The sequence below is a fragment of the Pseudopipra pipra genome, chromosome 5 (genome assembly GCF_036250125.1).
Source record: "Pseudopipra pipra isolate bDixPip1 chromosome 5, bDixPip1.hap1, whole genome shotgun sequence".
In the NCBI taxonomy this organism is placed as follows: Eukaryota; Metazoa; Chordata; class Aves; order Passeriformes; family Pipridae; genus Pseudopipra; species Pseudopipra pipra.
Genome location: NC_087553.1, coordinates 20,630,321 through 20,651,626, shown reverse-complemented (window position 1 = coordinate 20,651,626; position 21,306 = coordinate 20,630,321). Strand labels below are relative to the sequence as shown.

Below are 21,306 nucleotides of genomic sequence, written 5' to 3'. Positions count from 1 at the left end.
ATTGTTTAGTCCTTAGGAAGAATCCCAGCAGTGTTTAGTAGATGTCCCTAGTTATCCTCACTTTACCAGTTCAGTAATGCGAGTAAAAAGATGAAAGCAGGTAGAATGACCTGTTTTGGCAGCATTCCCTACATTACTGCCCTAAGAGATTGTGAAACTGGATCCATAAATACTGCAGTATGACTGGTAGACACTTCAGAAGGAAAAATAGCAGTGTATAATTTTCTTTTCAAATACTTCTAGGATATTATCCACAAAAAACAATGCGAAGTCTGTATCCTAGTGCCTGAGTTAATAAGTAATTAATCTTTCCTTGGTGCTGACAGTAGAAAACTGTAATCAGGATCCCAAATAGTACAGTTTTGACTCATCCTGGTAAGTACTTACTGGTTACTTAATCTACAGGACTGCGTTATCTCTTATATTTCATACTTTTCCTACCTGCTTTTGATGGGCTGCAGGATGTGATTTGCCTGGTATTTTTCACGTTGGTATTCCATTTGGGTGACTTTACAACCTGTCCACATTTCACAGCCTTGCTGCCTTGTTTCTGGCTCTGTTTTGATCTCTTCTAAATGAGTTTCCTTAGAAGTGGAGAGGCAAACCAAATCCTTTTCTCACAACTGCTTTTCTCTTCCTTGGGTCCAAAATCGAAAGCTGCCGTGTTCAGGAAGTGGAATGCAGCAGTCTCAAACTTGTCTGAAAACTGAGCCTGAGGCTGGCAAGTCTTTCAGTGTCTTACTCTCAAGAAGGCATCTGGAGGTTCTTTAATCTATTTATTTCCCCTTATTATTTTTTCTTTTTGTTTCTCTTGCTGTTAATTTAACCGACAACTGCCATAAAATAAAGACAGCGTTAACCAGTTTACTGCATAATATTTAAGAAATGGTACGTAATGCCCTTATATCTGCCTTGCATGCAACATTTGTTAATTTTCAGCCTTTTCCCCTATCTTTAATACTCCACACTAAGTATCTGCTGTAAATAGTCTTAGCCCAGCATACCACATTGGTTTCCGGATTCTACAAAATGATTAATGATAATACAGTCTGTTTGTTTACTCTCTGTAATGCTGAGGTGATACAGTGTAGCTTTCCCTTTCGACTGATATGTCCCCTACAGCAGTGTAAATGATTAGCCACGCTGTGAGAAGGGTATCAGTGGTACTGACACTTGTTCGTATACACGTCACAGTAGTGGAGAAGAGGCCATGCAGATCCCTGTATCACTTCTGCAAATTGTATTCTGAACTTAAAGAAGGCCCCCAAACCCTCATATTTCAAACTTTACAAAATCTCACAATTGTTGAGGTCAGAAGGGATCTCAGGAAATTTTCTATTCAGCCACCTCTGTTCAGTGTAAGGTCACGTAGAACAGGTTACTTGGGGCCGTGTCTGGTTTGGTTTCGAATATCACCAGGGATGGAATCCCCATAATCTGTTTGAACCAGTGCTCAACTGCTCTCATGGTAGAAAAATCCAGCTTTTTCTGAGTTCAAATTACATTTCCAGTGTTTCAGTTTGTGCCTGCTACCTCTCATCCTTTCAATGAGAAGAATTTGACTTCATCTCTGAAGACACAAAAAGAGTCTTTCAAGCCAGACAATAATCCAGCTTCGTCTTTGCTTATAATGGCAAAATATTAAAGTTCAATGTTTTGTTAACATTTTGTATTACTTTCCTGAATCCCTTTCCAAGGCTTGTTCTTCTACTGAGAGGTGTTTCTCAGATAGGCACATTTATTCAATTGTATTTTTTTCTGTACTACCAAGAAGTGCAATGTAGAGATGATTATTGCTTTAAAAGAGCACCTGTAAAAAAACGTTGGAGCTTTTAGGAAAAATGGGGTTTGACTCTGGTGTTATTAGCTTTGGATTCTGTGAAAACCCTCAGTATTACTTTGACAGGGGTTATCTTTTGGTTTTGTTAGCCACACTCTGAAAGAAATCAGAAATTTCCCTAGACCTAAACTTTGATAAATATTTGTTTTAGCCTTTCACAATGTTGACTCTACAGAAGTTTCATGCTCGATTCTTCTCCCTTCCCCTTTTTTTGAAGGGTCTTAAAAGATCACTGTGATTTATTGTGTTCATGCTTTAAATAAATTATTGGCAGTCTAATCCCTATATGAACAAATTTAGCTGTAGAATCTATTCCCTTAATCCTGTTGATGCTAGATGTTCTTTAAAGCAAGGGAAAGTATAAAAGAAGCATTTTCTTTCCCATGCTTTTGAGAACTGCATTATAGGTGTGTCTAAAGCGATGTTAACAATTCTTTGGGCAATAATAAAGAGAGTTCTTTGAGCCTCTTCCTGAACAGTTACATTTTCTTTGTTATCTTCATCTTTCTCAGATTTATCAAGCCAATCAAAGGCAAAGGATGGGAAAATGTGATAATGATCAGGTGTTAAGTTTCATAGCTGAAGTATCTGATATTTTTCTAAAGCAGCTGTGCATTTCCAAAAGTCAGCATCTCTTCCAGCTCATAGTCCTGTTTCCACAGCATTTACTTCTGCCTGTCCATTTTCCACATTGTATATACTGTCTCCATCTGTAATTTTTAAATTGCTGCATGCATCAGTTGTATTAATTCTTATGGGTAAAATTGGTTTGTTCTCTGTTAGTGCCTCATTTTTCAGGAGCACATCTTCATGAATGGCAGGGTATGGCTCTATTTCTTATTTGTTTATGTTTGCAGGACTGTTTGTTTATGTTTGTGTATGTTTGCAGGACACAGAGAGAGGTAAATACACAGTAATTTTGCTATAAAATATGTGAAGGGAAATAAGAAACTATTAAAAATAGGTACTTAGGAAACAATAAAGAGGGAATGATTATTTTCATAGTTTGGGCACAGCTCATTATTTTGCTTGTAGTGACAAAGACAAGGTGTCCTTTCATTTCACATACAACGTGCCAGATATGATAAATTTGAGGCTGCTTCCTGGCTTCTCAAAGGATCTTTGTCTCTCTCTGTTTTTTTTTTTTTTTATTTTAGTATTTCACCTTTTACTGCAACCTCCTGATTATATATCAAGAAACCAGATTCACTTATCTCCTGTTCCTACAGAGGCTGGGGATGGGATTTTTGAGATTTTAACTGCCTTTTCTTCATATGAGTTACTCAAGTAGAGTTTGCTTCTTTAGCTCCCATATCTTTTCTAGACAACACACAACACAGGCATTTTTCTTGTCAATGATAAAGCTTCTTAGGAAGTTCTTACAGTTCCTTAGATGATTTGCTGCATCTTGTAGGTGCAAAAACCCCCTAAAAGTACAGCAGTATTAACATCCTATAACTTAGGATGAAAATATTGACATTTGAAAAATTATGTTTGCTGGAACAGGTTTTTAGAAATTAATAGTTACATTCAGAAGTCTTCATAGTTATCTTCTATCTGTATGCTCTGAAGAAGTAATTACTCTTCACTGTATACTATACTATACTTTTGCAACCTAAACAATTTTGTGATCCTTTATTTTTCAGTTTATCTTCTTAAAATTCTCATTTTCCAGCATTTATCATTAGTTCACTTTTTGTCATGCTAAATCTTTTTGGTAGAAAAAACATAAAGGACTGTCGTCTAAACTGCTTTATAATATTTCAACTGCTAGCCTCTTCCTGCCTTTGGAACTTGACCAAATAGTTTTTCTGTTCTCCTTTCTTTTTCTCCTTTTAAGTGCTATTTCTGTTTGTTAACACTTTCTCATATTAAATGAAACCACAATCTTCTCAAAAGATTTGTTTCTTAAAAAAAAATGAAAAATACAAACTTAAAAGAAGAAAAATCCATATGTTAGAAATATATGGATAATTAACACAAATATTTTTGGCTAGAGTTGCAGTTCCATGAGTCATGGTCTAGCACTCTGGTGATGTGACTGGAGGACATATGGGAGAAACCACAATGAGAGCCAGACTACTCTGCCTTGTTAAAGCTATCAGAAAATTTTCTCAATGTATTTTACTGTGGGTGAAATAAAATTCACTTGTTACTCCTTCCCTCTCTTAAAAAAAGATACCCCCCCAAAAAAACCCCAGTGAGGCTTCTGTGGGTTTTGGTATGTGTCTTTCATCATGAACACTTTTACATCTTAATTCTACATCCCATTCTTCAATTCTGTCATAAAGTCTCTCTAATCTGGATGTTTCTTGTGACCAACTGAAACTCAGCTGGCTAAAGTGATTCAAAGCTTTTCCCCTAGCAAGCTTCCTAAGTACTGTGCCACTTCCCATCATCATAAATCAGTTGGAAACCTTCAGCACCTTTGGCCATACCCTTCCTGAAATTTTGATATTCCTCAGTTTCCATGAACTTCTCTTCTCTTGTATTCCTCTTAATCCTTCTGTAAAGTGAAGGATTGCTTGTCATAGAAGTTGATAATGGTTAGGTTGATGGTTTACTATTATGTGTGCTCTAATAGTCTTTTTTTTATGCTTTATTTGTTTGTGTTGTTGTTGTTGTTGTTGTTTTGTTTGTTTTTTGTTTTGTTTTGTTTTACGTAGATAGTGCCACCCTTGGGCCAGGAAGAAACAGAATTGCCTCTTCTTGTTTTGTCTCTCTATAGCACTTAACAGAGCACCATTTTGACCTGTGGTTAGAGCTCCTCTGGGACAGCAGCAAAAGTTGCTTTGTTATTCATAATTAAAGTGTGTGGAAACCAGAATTGAGGCCTTGGAGTTTTTATGCACTTAAAGGTTCAACGTAGCACAGTCTGCTACAGAGCAGCAAAAGATCTTTGTTACTTAAACTCCTCTGTTGGTCTTGTGGAAAAAAAAGATTGCTCTTTCTTGCAAAACTTCTTTCTAAATCAGGCCATAAACTTCGTTGTCATTTTAAAATACTCATTTCTTGGTCAGAACTCCCTTGGATAAAGCAAGTGATAGAGGGAAAATCATCATGTTGCTTCTGAGTCATCTCTTCACTCAAAAAACCCAAACCAAGTAATTCTATGAGCAGCAGGAATTTCAAGTTGGTTTGCTCTGACCATATAGGACTGAATTATCTTTAATGTTTGAAGATGTCTTAGGGCAAAGGCACACATTTGGATCTCTTGCAAGGCTGTTGGTTGCTAAAAGCTTTGACATCTCCACTCACTGTAAAGTCTATCTGAAATTGCTCCAGAAATATTGGATTATTAAAAGCGTTAAAACAGAGAGATTGAAAGTGTAGGGATCATAATATAAACAATATGATCTTAGGAGCTTGATTTTCTCAGGAAATGCAGACTTGAAGTCCTCCAACTCTAAAATATTTTTATTTCCTACAGTCTGTAAAAATATGTTTTCGCAGCTTTGCATAGACACAGTATCATGAGCTTATGGAGTTGTGTTATCCCACATCATGCTGGTGTAGGTCTGCCTGACCTTTGTTTCTTTGTTTATGCTGATCATTTATTTATTGTATTCATGGAGTCTGTTGTTCTGAATATCATTACTATTGTCTTTCCTTGATATTGTAGTATTTTATATTTAACCTGATTATTATGTTTGCTTCAGAGAAAAATCTGTTGTTATGATTTTAAATTAGGATGATTTTGAATTTTACCTGCTAATATTGGTTTGTCATCTTTTTATAGAGATAGAGGGCTGGGACTGTCAACACATAAGGACTTTGTTACCCAGAATATTGCTTTGGGCTTGCCACCTCTGATGTGTTTTGAAAGTTTTTTTGGTTTTTTTCCCATTAGCATAGAGTGTGAGGAGCAACAGTGGCCCTGCTGTGCATCATGTGGGTTCCATTTGTCCTTACCCTTGCACCTTGCAGAAATACCACCTCCAAGGCCACTGAAGTCTGGGGCTCCACACAGTGTCTGCCTGAAGATTTTGGCTTCTTGGGCTTTAAGAAGATAAAAGCTGGGCCTTCACTGGTTCACTTACAGTCCACACTGCCATCTCTTTCTTTCACTGGAAAGTACACAGGGTTGTGAAACTTCATCACCCACCAGCTTTGGCTTTCTACCTTCTAATTTCCTTCAACTTAGGCAGTTAAATGTTGGAGGAGGTTGACATTTCTATAAATACTTGCTTTGGAAGGATACCGGGTGATCTGAAAATTTAAACCAGTATCTCGTGTTTTCTGCAGAGTTACAATATTTTAAAGGTTGAATATGTACTTTTTACTTCTTTTGCAGATCCAGCCTTGCTTATGGAATTGTTGAAGATCTGAGAGCAGTGAAAAAACACTTTTGCATGCAAAAAAAGAACATTTGGGTCCATGTGTAAGTGTGGCACTTGATGACTCACCTGCAAGGTTTCTTTGCTGACACCTGAAGAACGAAGTGCTTTTCAACCTGTACTTCTGTAGCACTATGACTAACTGTAAAGGCAGATCTACCATCTTCAAAACAAATAGCAAAGTCCATGACAGAGAAGGCTTTGTAAACTGGACCATAAATCTTAATACAATTCAGTCTGATAAATTTTTGAGACTACTTTTAAGTATGGTTCCTGTTGTTTACCAAATAAACCAGGATGAAAGACACAAAAAAGTGAATGGTGTCTGGCAAGATGGATTACAACCAGCAGGAAACGATTTTAATGCTAGGTCCGAACAACACACAGAGTACCATCACTTCTCAGAACCAAGTTTTCATGGTAGCAATGGACACAGCCCATCTAGCTGTAGCCCTAAATATGATGATTTTACCAGTTATAATTATTGTGATGGATTGGATACTTCAGAAACAGATGCCATGTTGCAGGAAGACAATCTGTCTAGTGACAGTAATGAAGATATCATTGTGGAAGGAAGTAGAAAACAACCCAAAGAATCTAGTAGTATTATGGCATTACAGATACTTGTACCTTTTTTGCTAGCAGGATTTGGAACTGTTTCTGCTGGCATGGTTTTGGATATTGTACAGGTTGGTATTTGCTTTGGAAGATATTTTTTTTTACCAGGCAGTCTGTGAGGTCTATAGTTCTGATAGAAATATAATAATGGTTCAAAATTCTGTTGACACTAATAAATGTGTACATAGTTCAAGTGGGACTTGTAATTAACCATAATGCTGAAAGGTGTTCAAAAAGACTAGAAGAATGTATTGCATTGCCTCATCTCCTTGTGTGATTCAAGTCTGTACAATTTCTGAAATACTGTGTAGGTTTGGTCCATGAAAATGGCATGTGAAAATGTGCATTACTTGAATATGTTATATGAAATTCATATGAAGTGATTTAGAGGGTTTTTTGAGTATTCAGGTGTGTGTAAGTGGCTTTTTCATGTAACAGAAGGTCTGCTGAACACTTGGAATTATGAACATCAGTGGTGTGAACAGGGTGCAATGTCACATCCACCTCGAAATATCATTGTGATAGGCCCAGAGAGGCCAAATTATCTTGGTTTGTGGTAGCAGATTTAATTGACAGTAACTATTCAGGGCTAAGATAAAATAGAAATTTCTCTCGATATTAAGATAAAGTTTAATAATATTTTTAAAACCTGTTTTGGAGTATTGTATCAATAAGACCCTACTGATACAGAGTGTTTCTAGGACGACTAGTTTCTGGCATAACAGTTGTAGATGTCAGCAGCATTTTAGTGGAGTTAAAAGTAACAGTTGCCTATGAAAGAACACTTTATGCAGTGATATTTGAAGAAAATTCTGAAGAGAGTAACAATTTAGAAAAGTTTATTGGACTAACTAATTTTCTTGCCTTCTCTTTGCATTTTGAAGACTATATTGACTTTTATTTCCTGCCTAATTTGTTTTTTAAGAAGCAGAAATTTCTGATAAATAAGCCTCACGACTTATTCCTTGGGCTGTTTTACACCAATCTTTGCTTTGTTCATGTACATTTTACAAATTTATTCTTTGTACAGATACTTTGTTTGTACTTCATTAATATATGATTTTCTGCATGATACAGCATGATGATCAGACAGAAGAGGCAGTTGTGCCTACTGTCACTACTGGCTTCTAACCAAATGTTTTACCTTGTCATCCTTCCCTTAAGGAAATGTGTTTTTATACCTAGTTTTTGAGCTGGACTGAGATATATCTTGATTTTTCCATCTGTATGATTTTTAATCTTTATTGGTTTCCCCGTCCAGCTCCCTATGAATGAGAGAGATGTGACACAAAGGTAAAAATTAATAGCTAGTGTCAGTACTATCTTTTTTCACCTTAAAGTAAGCAGTAAACTTTGATGTCAGTAAAGCAGAATTTTGAAATGTGACAGAACATATTTTAAAAATGAAAATTTGAATACCACGAAGCATATTAAGCTTGTTTTTTACAAGCCCTTTCATATTATTCTTTCCTGCTAGTAAATACCCATGTAAATTCACACAGGTAATTCTCAGATCTTGTTTACATTTGAGAATTGAATCCTTTTATTTTAATTAAAATAATAATTTAAATGGTTGCAAATCCATGAATACAAACACAATTTACAGTTTTGTTAGTTTAGTTGAAGTTGGTAAATGATTACAAATTAAATACATGGGTTGACAAGACATACAAAGTAGCACAGCATTTCAGTGCTGAAAACTTACTGCACAAAAGACTAAGAGAATTTGCTTTAAAAATCTGGGTTTTGGAAAACTCTACTCCTGTGTGTTTCTCACTTAGAGGTAGAAGAATAAAGACAAGCTTTCCAAGAGGGAATTAGTTGTCATACAAACAGAGCCTGTAAGTAAAAAAAGCTCACATAGTTTTATGTGAGGTTTCTACACAGCTGGAAGGGAAAAGATAAAATTATTATTGAAAATTAAGACCAGAATTCAAGAGCAGTCATAGTATCTGGTACTATTTTAAAGTCATGAAAAAAAACCCCTTCAAATTTATGACATCTTTTTTTAACTAGATTAGTTTTAAGGCCAGATTTTGTAATTCTTGCTTATAGTCTTCTCATCTTTGAAACAGTAATATACAATCATAAATCTGTTTTATCTAAATAGATAACAGTTCTGACTTTAGACTTTTAGGTCTAAGATAAAAAGGTTAAATATTTTTTTAAAGAGGATTAGGTTATGATTTACAGATTTTTTTGAATACTTTGTGGATGGTCTAAAGGGAATTTTTCAATTAAATATTTCCCACTGTATCCTTTATATAGCATTGGGATGTGTTCAAGAATGTTACTGAAGTCTTTATCTTGGTTCCTGCACTTCTTGGTCTCAAAGGAAATTTGGAAATGACCTTGGCATCCAGGCTGTCAACTGCTGTAAGTAGTTTTCTCTTCCCCTTCACTTTTAGATACGTGTTTAAAATATTTCAAAATGGAAACAAATCTTTGGGTCACAAGTGTTTTATGTTTATGATTTCATCTGACTGTTACAGGGCTGTTTAAATCTGTTATTAAGTTGGCAAAGTTAAAAAGGCAACCCTCTTCTCCACATATCAAAACTTTACTTCTCTAAAGCCTCTTCTGGTTCACCATTTAAAACAGATAAAGTAGATTTTTAAGATTTACATGTGTATTCTGTAAAGCTGAGAGATATCTTTGGCTTTGAGGGAGTTTGAATAGGCTAACAAAATGTTTATGTTTTAAACACATTTTTCTAATGACCCCTTGAGTGGCACCAAAATAAAGTATTGGTAACATTGCTATTCAAAACCTTTGTTGATCAAACTGCAAGAAATGGTTTTTTTTTTTAGCATTCTGGCTAAATAAATTTATTTATTTTTTGTTGTGGTCAGGTTGGTTTTTTGTGTCACATTTTTTGTGTGTGTCAACACTGTAACATAGCATAACCAGGTTTTTTTGTATGTGCTTTCTTATGTATTTGTTGTAGTTCTTTTTTACATTTCAGGGGATGTTCTACCTCTCCATTTTTTAGCCTAAGCAAGGCATATTACCTTATCTTTTGTATGTGTGTGAATAACTGTAGTGAATAGATTAGTCTAATAATGTGGCTAAACTATTTTTGATAGGTGAACTGCATCTCTCTCTAAGACACTGCGTAATGCAGTGTTTCTGTTCTCCAGCAGGACCCCCACTCTCTGCCTGCTCCTGAATAAATTCTTCTAGAACATATCTGGTCAAAGGTGTATGTAACTCTGGATAAGATTTTACTATGTCTTGTACAATATTGCTCTTGAAACTTTCTAGATTTACTTGCCTAGAAGTGCCAGGTTTGGACGTCACAGTCACTTTGTGATCCATGACTGTGTCCTCGTATTTATGCTTTTGTTTATTTCCAGCTGTCACTCCCATCTTCTGGCAGAAATATGATTAGTCCATAAGTGCATGACCTTGCATTTCTGCTGTTGAATTTCATCTGGTTTTGTTGCTGTAATCCTCAAGGACATTCAGTTTTTGTATGATATTACAATGCTTTGTACTGACAAGGTCTCTGAGTGTCCTATCATTAATAAATGTCATTGCCACGTTATATTGAGTTGTTGCCCAAATGCACACTGTGATGGACATAGCCTGGGCAGTCCTGTGAAGGTTTGTTTGTGTCATGCCCATGACACAAGTAATCAAGCACTTGATTACTTTCCTTCGTAAGAATTGATGTGTTTTGTTGTATCTTTATCAATGTCAGCCTTAGCTATTCAGTCTTGTTTTCTGTTTGATTTTATTACTCTTCTGAGTATTCTCACTGTTTCTTAACAATATTTTGTGTTTAAACCTTACTACCTTTACTGTCAGGCATGAATGCTTTTACCTTCTACCTGACCTTTTTTATTCTGTTGACCTGTTGCTTAATTTGTTTCTGACTGGTACAGTTCGTGACCTGAGGATTGAAAGTGCTTGTATTACATAGTGAAAAATACACCAAGTCCAAGGTCTACCAGTGCCTTAGTGAAGGCTTTAAAAAAAGAGGGTCAGAATCAGCTTTACCACTACTGTTTCAGTTAATGTGATCTTTAATTCTTTGTCTCAGTTCTGCTTATGACCTTGGCCAAGTCACAATCTAGAACTTCTCTGGGTCAATCAGTGACTGGATTCCCCATCCTTACCATCCCCATCTCATTTGTGAACGTCACTGTTCTCAGGGGACATTTGGAAAAAGGGTCATGCAGACCCTTTTTCTTCACTGGGACTCCTGACCTCAGTTCTTATTATCCACCGTTACCAAAGCAGGAGCTGATCCCCCTCTTGCAGATAAACACAGATAAAGGATACTGGCGTTTCCACAACACAGGCTGCATGTCCAGTGGTAAACTAAAGTTGGCATCATGAGTTTCCGGCCACTCCCCTCAGCCCAAAATGGCATTCCTAAGAGTATCCCAGTAACTGAGATAACATGATCTGTACCTTAAGGGTGCACTAAATGTTTTCCTCAATATGTACATGTCTTGAATGTGGTTTTTCAGAGCCAGTTTGACCATTTGAACCCCAAGCTCCTGCCAAGAATCAATTCAATACCGAGAAGACTTAGTTTGAGGAGTTTTACAAGTGCCACTTACCACTGTCATTAAGTCTCATCAAGACATAAATCAGTTGATGCTTCAGAAGTTTTTATTCAAGCATGCCATGAAGGTTTCCTGTCATCTCAGTACCAGAAATTGTCATATATCTGTTTTAGCCAAATCAGGTTAGCCAGTTCTGTTCACGTCCTTCTACCATGAGGGTTAATTAACTGGCTAAGAAGAGATCAGTGAAGTGTATGTGTCTTCCAACACTGCTCTGTGGTGTGTGGGAGTTCCAATTTCTTTTGTGTTGCCCAATCACAGCACCACTGGCACCAAGCTACTTCCCAGCATTGCATCAACAGACTTGTGGGGGTTTTTTTGATTATTGGATTGTTTGTTTTCTAATGCCTTGAGTTTCCTTGTATGACCTGTTTTCTTCAGGAATCATGACAGACCGTGGACTAAGTTACAAACGTGATTGAAATACTTTCCAGGACTTCCTTAGTCATAAGTTTATTGGACATCCTTCACAGGGAGGAGGTAGAAGCTTGTTAGAGTTTGGTGAATGTTCTCTCTTTTGCCAGTGGTGGCTCTAATTTGTTCTTGCTAGTGAAGAGCTCATCAGTAAATATTATAGAGTGTGTGATTGTATGTATATGTGCACAACACAGTGGAGGTTTAAGAGAACAATACTGTACAAAATAAGAACAGTATAGATCCTTCATTATCCAGGTAATGCTAAGAAGATTATATTTAGGGGTTTTATGTCAAAAAGAAAACAAAAAACAAAAATGAAAGGGAGAAGGTTTTTGTCTTGTAAAGAACCTTCCAGTTTTGTCTCCTGTGTCTTTTTTCAGATTCAGCACCAGCTGCAATGTGCACAGGTCTGTGACCTGGTGGATTACCAGCCCCATTCCACCTGAGTGCTGCTGCAAAGGCAAACAAATACACAAGAACTCTAATATTTCTAATAGTTAAAAAAATAAATAACACCCCAAAACCAAACAAAAAAATTCCAAACAAAAACCCCAAACTACAAACAAAAAAACCACCAAGCTGTGGAGAACTGTTACAGGTAACTACTTCTAGGTTGGTGGCTTGGGCTTAGTTCCCAGATGTTAATTTGAACTCCAGGGCAGTTGCTTTCATTGCTCTGCTTCCCCCAGGTTTTAAAAACAGGTGCTGTGTCATATTGTATCATTACTTACTGGAGAGTTTCAAAAACTCTACAGACTACTAGACCTGCAATTTACATGCCATTTCTCTCAGAAAGAGGTTATTCTGACCTTTGCATTCTTCACATTGATTTCATTGACCCCCCCTACTCTTTTTATCCACCCAGCTTTTGATCCTGTCATCCTCAACCTAGGTGAGAACGGAAGGAGAATATTAATTCTGAGTATATCTAAACAGTTATTTGGAGGCCAGTTGTATGATTAATATTTCCTACTCTAATTTGCACCTAAATTTGCACTAGCTGGCTCCCCACCAGACACTTTTTTTTGAGTAAATACAGGACTGTGCACCTGTGACTAGCTTAACCTTTTATAGTGGGTTTCTGTGACTGGGTTTTGACAGCGGGGGGGGCTACAGGAGGAAATTTCTAACTTAAGTTCTGCATTGGAGTTAATTCATACCCTGCTTACTCACTTAGCTTAGAATTGCATCTGAATTTGTAGACATGTCTGTGCTTTTGGGGCTGTTAACTAATTATCTTTACTTCATTGTAATTATGTGGTCAGCCAAAAATTAGTGTCTTATTAGCAGATTTCTGTTATCTGTAGTACATCTGGTTTCAAGTCTTGCCTGGTCACTTTAATTCATCTTGTTGCCCAAATTCCTACTTTAGCTGCTTCTTACTGATCACTCATTTTCCCATCTACTTTAGAATCAGTTATTTCACTAAATCTGTCTCAAGACTCTATTTTTCATCTACCTCAGGGCATAGTTTGGACTTCTCTTTGTTGTTAGTGTTAGCTCTTCACACGCTGGCAATCTTACAGCCTGCTGTTTTTAAAACATTAATTTTTAATCCACAAGAAGTTACTTCATGTGTAGAATACAGACAACAAAGAGCAAACAAAGTGTTTCTGCAGTTCTACCTCTGTCCACTGTTGTCCTGGCATAACTGTGGGAGGTACACTTAGGTCAGCTGCCCATTCAAGCACAATATTTATTTAATATTTTATGTTTTATAGTTTTGTGTTCTTCAGCTCTTAAGCTTTGTTCTCTTCTTTGGGTCATTCTCACTGTCTCAATTTACACTGTTGCCTTTTCTCCCTATTCCTTTTTCATTTTTTAAGAGAAAAAAACCCCCGCGAACCAAAAAACAAACCAATGAAAAAAACCCCTCACCCACCAACCAACACCAAAACACCACTTATTCAATCATTTCAGTCCTGTAAACTTGTGCAGGCTCTTTTTTTGACTGTGTGTTATCAGGGTTAGGCATTAGCAGTATGACTTCACAAACGTTTTGTTTAGGTCCGCCTATTTCACAGTATTACAATAAACTTCATCTTACTTCGTGGAAATCTGCAGCTGCAAGGAGTGCTCCTGCTCTTTCTCCCTTCCAAACCTTAAAGCTGTTGTGCATGGTTACATGGTTACATGTGATGGACCAGGTAATTTTATAGAAGATAACCCCTTTTTGCTCCCTGAAAAAAAGTGTTTTCCATCAAACCAGCAAGGAAATTCATGTTGCCATGAATTCACTCACGGAGTTGTCAGTCTGTTTCAAGAAAGAAAATGTGAACGTGTAGCTGATAGTAGGGGAAAGCAGAACTGTGGCATTTGGCAGCAGCTCACTTTTAGGCTGGATTAAGCATTTTGCAAGGTTACTGTTTGAATGGGGATTTTTTGGATGCTTTTCTAAAATTTTTTCAAAGGAGAGAAAGAGTGAAGGTCTCCACAGCCTGTCCTTTTATTCATTTAGCATATATATTTAAGAAGGATGCAAAGGAGATTCTTATCTGCACTTCCTGAAACATTGTTGTCCTGTTTAAACTTAATGGATGTATTTGTGGAATTTTGACTCTACTTTGAACACTATAAGATATTTATAATGTAGATTGAGATAAAGTGTGTTAGTATATTTCTAAGTTTTTAAATTAGCATTTCATTTAATACTTTGTTCCATACAAGTCCCTACTATCACAAAATGAAAGTGGAAAAGAAATTGAATTGAAATCTACTGAAAAGAAATTATCAAAAGATGAAAAGATATGCATGAAGAATTTTTTTGTTTTGAGAAGTATGTTATCTTATAAATTAATATTACATGGGAAAAAAACACTAAAATTTATGCTCAAAATGTAAAAAATCATTCTGTTATCTCAAAAGGGAAGTTATTTTAAACATAGTCATACTGCAATGGTTTGTACTATTTGTCAGATCTTGTCCTCTAACTCCAAAAAAAGAGTAAAAATAGGAGATACATTATAAAAGAGTATGTATGTACTTTTTATTTTCTTAGAATAATTTATTTGCTGTCTTTCCAGCTACTACCTTAGTACTGGACTTATATCATTTACAGCATCATAAGTCTCTGGCCGTATTGTATAAATGAAAAGTTAGAATGCTAAACAGTATTAGATTTTAGCATTTTTTATTTTCAGAATTTAAGGACCACAGAAACAAGTTCAGTCTAAAGGGATCTTCTGACCACTGGTCTAATCACTGGTGGTACTTGGACATTCCTGGAATGTGAGGTGGCCAGTATATCTTGCACAGTAACCTAATGTTAAATGAGTTACTATGTAAAATTGCATCAAGTTTAGCTGCTTTTGAAAAGATACTCCAAATACAATTTAAAATCAAAAGCAATGTTTGACTTGGAAAAAATGTGGCTTGTTTTCAATAGAAATGTCTGTTTTATTGTATCAGCTGAATTATTTATGGGTTTCTGCCTTGTTAGTGCATTTTCGAGTAATAGAATTTTAAACCCAAAATTCTGAATTTCTTTTGTAATTTTGATAGGTAAATATTGGAAAAATGGATTCTCCCATTGAGAAATGGAACCTAATAATTGGCAATTTGGCCTTAAAACAGGTAAATATAATAGGTTTATTTGATTAAATCTTGTAAGTGAGCCAAGTTATTGAAAAAGTCAAATCACAAACATCAGTAAGTATGGAGATGGATAGTGTTAATGGGAAACTAGCTCTGCCATGCTGGCTTATACTTACTGTACAATATTTGCTTGATTTTTTTTTTTGTACAGTATTCCTCTTCTCTAAAACAATATGAGTTTCTATTTATTAGAAGAAGAGGTAAAGTATTATTTGTGACTGTACCAAGGGTATTTCCTTTTTAATTTTTTTTAAGAGAGGATCTGAGGATGGTTAGAGAAAAATTTCAGATTTGGCAAAACCTTTTAAATTTGACCTTTCAAATGTTTCTAGTACTCTATTTGCATTGTATTCATTGTTTAAAGAAAGTATGTGATAGAGCTTTTGGATAATCAATAGTATTTTAAATAGCTGGGTCATTTGAGGAAAGGAGTGGTTGTTCTTCAAAATAACTGTTTTTTAAGTTGAGAACTGTTTCTTTTTCATATGTTATAATATAACGTGCTCAAAAAATAGGTGAAATATTTATTCTGTGACTTCACTGTTTTAAGGGGTTTAGAAGCCTCTTTAGGCATTGGCCTCTCCTAAATCCTGAGCTCCTCTCCCTGATTTTACTTTTGCTATTCTGGAGTCTCTAAAATGCTGGTAAAGCTTTTTCTGCTGGCCTAAGATTTTTGTTCTTCATCACCCAAGGTTGTCATCATCTCTACAAAAGGGATGAGCATGCTCCTTTTATACCTTGCATGTAAACGTAGATAGAAGGAAAGAATAACAGAACATTATTCTGTAGTCTTCCTGAGTCTCTCAGTTATTTTAAGAATTGTTCACTGTCTTTTCCAGGTTCAGGCAACAGTAGTTGGTTTTCTGGCAGCGGTGGCAGCAGTTATATTGGGCTGGATTCCAGAGGGCAAATACCGCTTTGATCACTCAGTCCTTTTGTGTTCTAGCAGTGTAGCAACTGCCTTCATAGCTTCTCTTTTACAAGGTAAGTGGAGTATATGTGTTACTTTTTGTAGTCATTTAGTTTTCTGTGGATGCTGAATGTGTATTATGTTGCTATTCCTTAAAAATTTAAATCCAGTCAGGGATAATACATCTGAAAACCAGCAGAGGTTAGGATGCCCTTTTGCAATTTCCATATAGGTGGGCATATTGCATTTCTCTTCTATCATATTCTTTCAAAAACTTTTGATTTTCATGACCTCCTGAGCATATCTAAACCAAAAAGTATGGGTTTTAGATTTCACCTGATGAAGAACTTTTCCCAGTGCTTTCTGTATTTATTAATGTACAAAATATATTCTTAGTTCTAAGCAGGTAAAATTTATTTATGATTAAACTTAAGGGAGCCTGGATGTTAGCTTAGCTGAATTCAAAGTTCCAGGTTGCCCGTGCTGCTTATGTGTTAGTTTGTGCTTTGCTTTGTATCTGAAGTAAATAAATTGGCTCATTATTTGAAGGATTTGGGCCAAGTTCAAGTCCCACTGTACAAACAGTGCCAGTGTCTGTTTGGAGCAATATGGCATGATGAATTTAATCTTCTCTTCCTTGTTGTCAGAAAACATTTGACAGTAAAGGACTGTTCTTAATGGACGTAAAGGGGAGGAGGAAAGTACCTCTACCTGTGACATGTTCTTACTGAAAATACATAGTCAGTAGTCTTAAGAATAGTAGATCAAGTAAAATGGGTAACTTCCTTGTTTTACTAATCTGATATGCTTACTTATGAGAGAATTAAAAAAACGTTAAAGTTTTGTGTGGAATTAAGAGCACAGGTTTTCTTAGTGACTACAAAGCCATTGAGTTTGATCATGTGCAGAATTAAGGGCAGCAAGAGAACTTTGCCACTCATGTATGGTTTGGGCATGAAGAGAAACTTTTGTTGTTTTCTGGTGGTGGGCCAGCACAGGAAATTACTTTCTGAGCTTCATTTTCCTACACGTGAAATAGGTGCTTTTGAAATATTGTGATCCTGCAAGATCATTTCAGTTCTTTCTTTTGAGAATTTCGTGGTGCATAATTCTTTAGGCAGTTTCTTGAAAGTGAACTCCTGATGTAGCCTACAATACATAATATAACATAAAGGATACTATACACAGTTAAGATCTTATGTATAATATATGATGAGAGGGAAGTTACTCAGGTTGTGCCAAAGACTGTTAATAACAGTGTGAGTTCTATTTTTAGTAGCCACTTGGATTCTCTTAAAAGTTAGCTTTGCTGTTTATAGGACAAAATAGAAACCAACACCTTTAATTTATTTTTTATCATGGTCTTGAAATTTTCTGTGTAATTAAAAGAGTGTATATAGTTACTGTACTGTCTTCTTTGCTGAATTTAGGGATAATAATGGTTGGAGTTATTGTTGGATCCAAGAAGACTGGTATTAATCCTGACAATGTTGCCACTCCTATAGCAGCAAGTTTTGGAGATCTTATCACTCTTGCTATACTAGCATGGATAAGTCAGGGTCTTTATACTTGCCTTGGTAAGTATGTTTCTAAGTGTGTGTGACTCTCCAGAAACCTCTTTTGGGTTAAGAGGGTGGGGAAAAGTCAGGGAGGGGAAGGTTCAACAGACCATTTAGTTTGACTGACTCTTTTGTTAACATTTATGTCATGAAATGGTAAATCTTAGAGTGCAACATTATGCCATATTTTTTTTATTTTTTTTTAATAAGATCCTAGAAGTCACTAACCTGAACTTCGGCACAAGCAATGAGTATTTGAAAGTCTTTAATGGTATCACATTCAATCTACATGTGAATTGCAAACTGTAGTTGCTGAATTTACTGTGCTTTCTTGAGAGGGAGGGGAGTTATCTTCATCCAGGAATGTTTTCTTGAATGTCCACCCCTAAATCAAATATTTGCTTCCCTGAGTCCTTTTGAATCATTCTCCCTTTGCACTGAGGGGAAGGAGTTAAACTGGCCATCTGGAGAGGCTGCTGGGAGAGGAGTTCTGCTTTGAGCATTTTTGTTTTGAGGTGTGGTTTTAGACACCATTCAAATATATTTTGACCTGCAGCTAGCTATGCCTGGAAATCAAAATAAAAATACATACAAGTACATATTCAAAGAAGTTAAGCCTAAATTTAGATAGATTTGGGATTAATACGACTTTTAAATTTGTGGGAAGACGAATGTGAGTTTCCTCTTGATTCCGTCCAAGTGCTTTCCAGCTCCCATCACAATACCTTCTTGTTTCCAATACCAGCTTCCAATGCCAGTTTCCTCAGCTCTTTCCTGTTCCCCTCAATTTCCCTCCATGTCTCACTACTGTTCCCAGTACCTGTGCTTGATTTTATGTTTCCTTCTGCTTTTCAGTAAATGAAGTAACCACTTCCAGTTTCTCCAAATAATGTCCCAGCTGTTTTCTGTTTTGTTTATTTTGTTTTGTCTTATATATTTGGTGACTATCTTTTAAACATAAATATGCTTATTTAGCTGTAGCTTTCTTCAGAAGAGCAGTTCTGCTATGAAAGATGAAAAGATATATAACCACACTGAATAGCTTAGCTCCAGAGGGGAGGCCTTTGTTGACTGCTGACTACAGAGAGCAATGATCTAATCCAACTTCATGCACAAATTCTGTCTGGCTTCTTCATGACAACTTTTTACTGTTCTCTTACTTTCCCACTAATGGCTGAGAACAGGTGAATTACACATAAATAGTTCCAAACTAATTATTCTTATTAATGACTTTTTACTTCAGTCTGCAGTTCTTCTGTTCTGCTAGTTATTTGCATGTTTATATACTCCCCTTGAAACTTTTTTCTCTGATTTCTAAGACCTGTACTGTCGAAATCCTTCTTTTTTAAAGGAAAGGAGCAGACCACTAACGAAGGTTCATAATCACAATGTCTGCTAAAATGAATATGTAGTTATTATTGGAAGCAAGCTCAGATGGTAACTTATGTAATAAAATGCTGGATTGTAATGGAGATGTGAGCTTGGAAAATGCAAATGAGTAACTCACAATTCAGTCTTTTTTCTTCCTGTTTCCTAATCTCCCCCATGAAGAAACAAAAAAAAAAAACAAACGTTTTCTCACGGGAGAAGAATGTTCAGAACCTTATTCAAAATTAAATCATTGCTGCAACTAACTCATTCCATAGAAACTAAAGTTTATTGTTCTTTAAAAGACATAACAGTAGACAATTACAGTGTAGTATACTACAGGTCAAATATTGTTTTGTCTGTAGTTTACCAGAGATGCTGATATCATCACGTATATTCTTTACAACTGTGCTTATTATTCAAGCCTTTTCTCATAAAAATTTGAGCTGTCCTGTGTAAGTAAGGCTTTAAAACTTAGTTGCATGTACTGGTACTTTAATAGTAGTTACATTATATGTAACTACATAGTTATATGATGGGTTTTTTTCAAGAAGTAGGTAATTATTAATAATATCTCAATTTCTCCTATAACATGCTTTTCTTTTTAATCTCTAAAACCTAAACAAAAAACACTCAACCCCAAGAAGAAGATGAGGAAAGAAACCTGGACTTTTTTCTTCCTTTCACATATTTCCAGAGATTTACACCTCTGCTTACAGATGGCCTAATGTGTCTCAGAGGAATAAAAAAAGAAGTGGGGCCAGTTTGAACTGATCCTTTGCTACTTTTACAGCTGTCATGACCACTCGAATTTTACTGTGCCATTGCAGTTGAAGAGCAGATCCTACACATGTAGGGGAAAGGATTAGTGCGTTCAAGTGTGTTTCTAACAGTTATTCCTAATTTTCTTTCTATAAGGTCTTCTGGAAATACTTCTCTTTTGGTGATGTATGAAATTATCTAGTTACTGCTAAAGGAACCTCTTCTGCTCTTTGTATTTTTTTTTCAATTTCTTTGTATTTCTTTCTTTTAGGAAACAGAGAGTCTTTCTAAAGTAAGCATATGCCACAAAGCCCTTGGAAATATGTTGTTTCCAAGATGTGTGTATTTGAACTATGAAATAGTTACAAGGACTAAAAGTATGGATTAACTTCTGCCCAGGAGAGGTTTATAAAGAGTTTATAAAGTTGTGAGTGGCAGGGAAGAGGCATTCAGAAAATGATTAAGCAACAGGTTAAAGAAAGAAATTTTTTTTGCATAATACAGGAGTGGGATGTGAAACTTACTGTTGTGCTGTCTTAAGAGGACCAAAGTGATTTTAGAAAACTCTTTAGATAAATTAATCAGAGAGGACAGATGCAGACAGAAACTTGAGTGATGAAATCCCTGATGCAAACAGCAGCAGGAGCTGGCAGGGCACACTGAAAGAAGCAGCACTCAAAACCTGTCATCTTTCTTTTCTTCTCTCCATAACCTGAACTGTTTACCATAGTCAGACAAAGGATACTAGACTAGATGAGAACTTTGGTCTCCTCCAGTGCAGATATGTGTATATTCTTTCTGTAGTTTCCCTGCTTTCTCAATGCTTGAATAAGAAGCCCAATGGGAATGTTATAAGGAAACCCACAGTTTATAGGCGAGTAACGAAGCTGGTGGGATTCACTTCTGACCTGTATTCAGAATTAACTATTGTCCCCTATGATTTGTTAGCCCAACTACTCGAATGGTCTGAAACAAATGTTTAAGTTTATGGCTGCTCTCTGCATGGGACTAGATGTTTTCAGACAAGACTGGAAGGAGGGAAATGATTTGTGTACAGGTTTTATGCACAGACATGTACAGACTTAGTTTTGATGCAATGCTTTATGGCATACCCAGGAGAGGCAGGGGAAAGGACTGTAGCATTTTTACCTATGCTAGGGCTGAATGAAACATCTTGTTTGGTCACTATCATGTATGTAATTTCTTAAAGGTTCATCGGAGTGCTTTAAAAATAATGACAAAGCTATCAAACACAGGGACTAAATAGTAGAAGGTTAGCAGTTCTTAGCAGCTCCCTGAACCAGAGCCGTGTCTGTGAATCGTT

General features: G+C 36.1%; 1 protein-coding gene across 2 annotated transcripts in view; it reads left to right on the top strand.

The window, feature by feature from the left end:
- SLC41A2 (solute carrier family 41 member 2) overlaps positions 1–21,306 on the top strand; it is a 48,335-nt gene that overhangs the window by 1,140 nt on the left and 25,889 nt on the right. The window contains exons 1-6 of one of the 2 annotated variants that reach the window (XM_064654859.1): positions 743–762; positions 6,135–6,866; positions 9,064–9,171; positions 15,291–15,362; positions 16,223–16,367; positions 17,724–17,870. In XM_064654859.1, the coding sequence (XP_064510929.1) occupies positions 6,312–6,866; positions 9,064–9,171; positions 15,291–15,362; positions 16,223–16,367; positions 17,724–17,870 (1,027 nt within the window). In that variant the 5' untranslated portion in view covers positions 743–762; positions 6,135–6,311. Of the gene's footprint in view, positions 1–742; positions 763–6,134; positions 6,867–9,063; positions 9,172–15,290; positions 15,363–16,222; positions 16,368–17,723; positions 17,871–21,306 lie in introns of those variants that run through there. The other variant, XM_064654858.1, reaches the window with a different exon arrangement.